The sequence below is a fragment of the Dendropsophus ebraccatus genome, unplaced genomic scaffold (assembly GCF_027789765.1).
Source record: "Dendropsophus ebraccatus isolate aDenEbr1 unplaced genomic scaffold, aDenEbr1.pat pat_scaffold_2231_ctg1, whole genome shotgun sequence".
Lineage (NCBI taxonomy): Eukaryota > Metazoa > Chordata > Amphibia > Anura > Hylidae > Dendropsophus > Dendropsophus ebraccatus.
The window spans coordinates 8,372-12,890 of NW_027209677.1; the positions used below are offsets into that span (position 1 = coordinate 8,372).

Genomic DNA, 4,519 nt, shown 5'->3' on the forward strand with positions numbered 1-4,519 from the left:
TGGAGACTACGTTTAAAGGATACTCTCTCGCTCTTCTGCAAAGCCAGCGGTGTCAGAGGAGGCGACTGTGTGCAGCTCTGAGGCATCTTTAGCCAGCCGGCTGTACCCTGAACGTTGACCTCTCTTGTGGGTCATTCGCTTCAGGTTTTCGTTGTGTACTGGGCTGGACCCTGGGACCACAATGATCGGAGACTCTCCTTTTGCTTCTGCCGTTTCATCGAAGTTTTGGTTCCCGGTGTTGTTGTTGAGGGTCACGGTACTGGGAGTGCGATTCAGGTTGAAGCCCTTTGGGCCAGTTGGCCAGTTTTCCTCGGGACTGCTGGCTATAAGACTGCTCTCCGATGGGCTTTTCTTGTCTTCGGAGCAGATTGACATGCGTGCTATGGTGGGGTCCTGAAGGCCACTCAGACTATTGGGTATTCCCCGCTTACTTCGCAAGCGATCATCCTCCACTCAATGAGGTTGGCTTTTCCAGTTGCGAGTCATCCGTAGCCTCGTTGTTGAGCGAATGATTGGGGGAACTTTCATTGGACCTGACGCCAGAGTCAGAGGAATCTTTCTTGTCGAGGATAGCATCAGATAGATACTCCTTGGCCTTAATGAATGTTCTCACAGGCTCCGCTCCATGGTCAGTCACTTTCTTGTCTGTAGTTGCATCTGGCTTTTTGCCATCTTTAAGAAGAGGTATTATCGGATTCCTCTGGCCCAGACTCATCTTCATCACTTGGGAGCTTCTGATAGCGCAGGCCACTTCCTTTAAGCTTTATATCTGGTGCTTGGAAGAGGCTGGATCTCTCGGCACTTTTCTTACCAGAAGCAGTTTGGAACCAGACTGATCAGACTTTTCATCTTCTTCAGTGATTGGATCAAGGGAGAAGCATCTGTGGTGGACACGGTTGAGGATGTATAATCAACCACATCATTTCTCTTCAACATGAAAGGCTTCCTTCCATCTTCTTGCTTCGGGTCTGTGTCTTTCGCTTTGTCTTGCTCCGAGGAAGAGTGCAAGGAGCTGACAGATGTACTCTGCCCAATGAAGTAGGCACTGGAGCTCATTGGAGAAGATCTGCCACTTACTGTGGTCGATGCCACTGCCCCTTCTATCTGAGCCATCTGGGCGATGTACTCTCTGTAGGCATCTCTGTATTCTGCCTGAACTTTGTCAGTCAGCCTCGATATCTCATTGCTGGACTCTTGGGAATTAAGACTGGATAAGCTTGGAGTCCTAGGTGCCCTTCCCTGAAAAAAGAATGTGTTAAAACAAACATTAGTACAAAACCAGTGTCTTATTTGTATAATCCATAACAGGATTAGGCTGGAAATAATAGGAATATATTGCTAATGAGGTAAATGTAGTAAACTACACCTTCAGATATCAGCTGCCATTTTGCATGTGAAGGCTACACAGGTAAATCCTTTGGTTGGTTACAGTAGTCCATACCATGGTTTATAGGATATACCCCTCAGTATCTCATACCTGCCAGTTCATGCCGTTAATTCGCGGAGCCTCTTCAAAACCAAGTGTGTTAAGTTCCTCAAAACTGAAGCCAAAATCATAGTTCTGGTTGGCAAGGTCAGTGTGGGGCATGTCTGGATTTGGCACTGTACGCCGGCCCATGTCACTGTGAGCTCCTACGTTTCTGACCGGCTCCGGCATTCGGGCTTCTTCAGGATGTATCTGCGGCACTTCAGAGTTTCTCATTTCTTGAACCTTTTACAAGAGAAGGACGGCATTAGTATAATTATTCTACAAGGAGCAAACGCCTCTCCAACCCGAATCTTCACACTTATGTGACTCGCACACCAGTCTTCCACACAACCTTGTGAAGGATTGTGAAACAGAAGACACTTGTTTCCTGATCTATTTAGGACAATGAAGGCCAAATCATTTTCTTACACTTATTTCAATCTTTTAAATACTTAAAGGGTTTATCTGGGAATAAAAGAACATATCTGCTTTCCTCCAGAAACAGCGACACCCAGTTGCCCCCAGTTTGTATTTGGCATTGCAGCTCAGTCACTGGATGTGTGACGGTATATGTCATAGCCATCCTTACCGCGCTCTTAAATAGGTGCCAGTCACCAAAGTTCATGCTCATCTCTTTCTTCAGCTCCTCCATGCTGCACTGTGCCAGGACACGTCCATTGATGTTTGCCTAGGATAAAAATTTTAAAAATAAATCACAGCAGACATACTGGCATGCCACCCATAACAGCCGCATTGGACGGCCTGTATTTGAGCACTGATCGCCGATTGTTTACAGCGCTCGATCAGTTGTCTTTCCTGCAGTCAACTGTCAGCTACACAACCACAATTACACGGGAAGACGTGACAATGGGGAAGATTTATCAAACATGGTGTAAAGTGAAACTGGCTCAGTTGCCCCTAGCAACCAGATTCCACTTTTCATTCCTCACAGACTCTTTGGAAAATGAAAGGCGGAATCTGATTGGTTGCTAGGGGCAACTGAGCCGTCCTACTTTACACCATGTTTGATAAATCTCCCCCAATGACTTTAGAGCAGGTCAGAATGGCCAATCAGCCGATGTGTGAAAACGCAAGTCCTGTCATCTCTTGAATGGATTACCCAGCAGTATATAGACTTCACCTACCTTGCGGATGGTTGCGGTGTACTGAGCCAACATGCTCTGGTCAATACCGTCAATTTGCTTGAGTTTTTCACACACAGCATCAACGTTCATGGCTCCCAGGGCAGAACTGTGCGGTCCGACAACATTGCTGCCTGCAACCTGTAAGAGGACAAAATGGTTTAGGGCTGGCAACAAGTTACTTGTAATAGTCCCTGCAGATCTGCCTGCTCTGTACACACCGAACATGACATTCAGAGCAGGCTCCAGCTAAAATAGATGTCTGTGTCAGCTTGGTTTATCATAGGAATCTACAATGATGCAAGTTAGGTTCTGCAGAACAATGGGAATTTGGCCTTATTATAGTCATCTCACATCGGCCCAATAGAGTATGCTACATTAGTGGACACTCTAGAGCAGGGATGAGGGACCTATGGCCCCCCCAACTGTTGCAAAACTACAATTTCCATCATGCCTGGACAGCCAAAGCTAAAGCTCTGGCTGTCTAGCATGATGGAATTGTAGTTTTGCAACAGCCAGAGGGCTGAAGGTTCCCCATCCCTGCTCTAGAGATATCAGTAGTTATAGAATGCACTCCAACACATGAGATGCGGTGAGACATTAGATGGTGTTAATACGTGATGATACGTGAATTACCCTGCTAATCTAGATAACTACAGGATAACCTCATGATTTATTTACATAGGCATTATATGTATCTGCACTTGGAGATTACGGACGCATGCATGATCCCTGCATCATTCGTGAAGCCATTAAATACATTGTTATCAGCTGCGCATCTCCTTTTTACACAGGGAGACATGCGGCTGATAAATGATGATTTATAGCAGTGCTTCTTAAAGGGGCACTCCGGCAAAAACCTTTTTCTTTCAAATCAACTGGTTTCAGAAAGTTATATAGGTTTGTAATTTACGTCTTCCAGTACTTATCAGCTGCTGCGTATCCTGCAGGACGTGGTACATTCTTCCCAGTATGACACAGTGCTCTCTGCTGCCACCTCTGTCCGAGACAGGAACTGTCCAGAGCAGTAGAGGTTTTTCTCTGAGGATTTGCTTCTGATCTGGACAGAGGTGTCATTATAGAGACCTATGTCAGACTAGAAAGGATATACCACTTCCTGCGGGACATACAGCAGCTGATAAGTACTGGAAGACTGGATTTTTAAATAGAAGTAATTACAAATCTATATTACTTTCTGACACCTTTCTGAAAAAAAGATTTTTGCTGGACAACCTCTTTAATTCCAGTCCTTATATCATGTTTTGTGAATATCTCATACAAATGAAGCATGTGACCTGGAGTATAATTATATCACCTGGGAAATACTAAGGGAATCCTCAAAACATGATCTGTTGGTGGTCATGAGGACTGGAATTGAAGAGCATTGGTTTATGGGGCTGCACAAGAGACAAGATCAGCCAGCGAGCGAGTGTTTTCCTGCTCCCCGGCAGATCGCTGACACTTCTACACAGGCTGATTAGCTGAATAAGCATTTCTAGCATCAGTCCTTGCTGATAATCGACCTGTGTAAAAGGCCCTTAGAATGAGTCTAAAGTGTATGGTCGCTACCCAGCACTTCTTCAAATGCAGATATCAGAGGAAAGTAGGATCAGGCACTTGGAATATTAACTTGCCCAATCCTCTGTGCTGCGGGAGCCTTGTTGCAGCCTATGTTGGATTCACATCTCTGACTTAAGCTAAACTAAAGGTATAAAAAATTACAAGTGTAATCATAGCCGAAAAGACTTAAATGACACCAAGAGGCCACAAACACCAGGTCTGAGTCCAATCTATGAATCCACCTAGTAAATCACACAATTCTGGCGGCTATCAGATGATAGGGAAGGTAGCCTGAACCTAATGTACATTTGTATACAGTAAATGAATAGCCCTGCATGAACTCTCTGAC

General features: G+C 45.1%; 1 protein-coding gene across 1 annotated transcript; it reads right to left on the reverse strand.

Moving 5' to 3' along the window:
* Window positions 1-807: 807 nt before the first annotated feature.
* Window positions 808-2,971, reverse strand: LOC138775858 (kinase D-interacting substrate of 220 kDa-like). Its single transcript, XM_069956055.1, has 4 exons — window positions 2,614-2,971; window positions 2,058-2,156; window positions 1,478-1,711; window positions 808-1,239 (listed from the first exon to the last, which is right to left on the reverse strand). The coding sequence occupies exons 1-4, from the start codon at window positions 2,836-2,838 to the stop codon at window positions 808-810; spliced, it is 990 nt and encodes a 329-aa protein (XP_069812156.1). The 5' UTR covers window positions 2,839-2,971.
* Window positions 2,972-4,519: the final 1,548 nt, after the last annotated feature.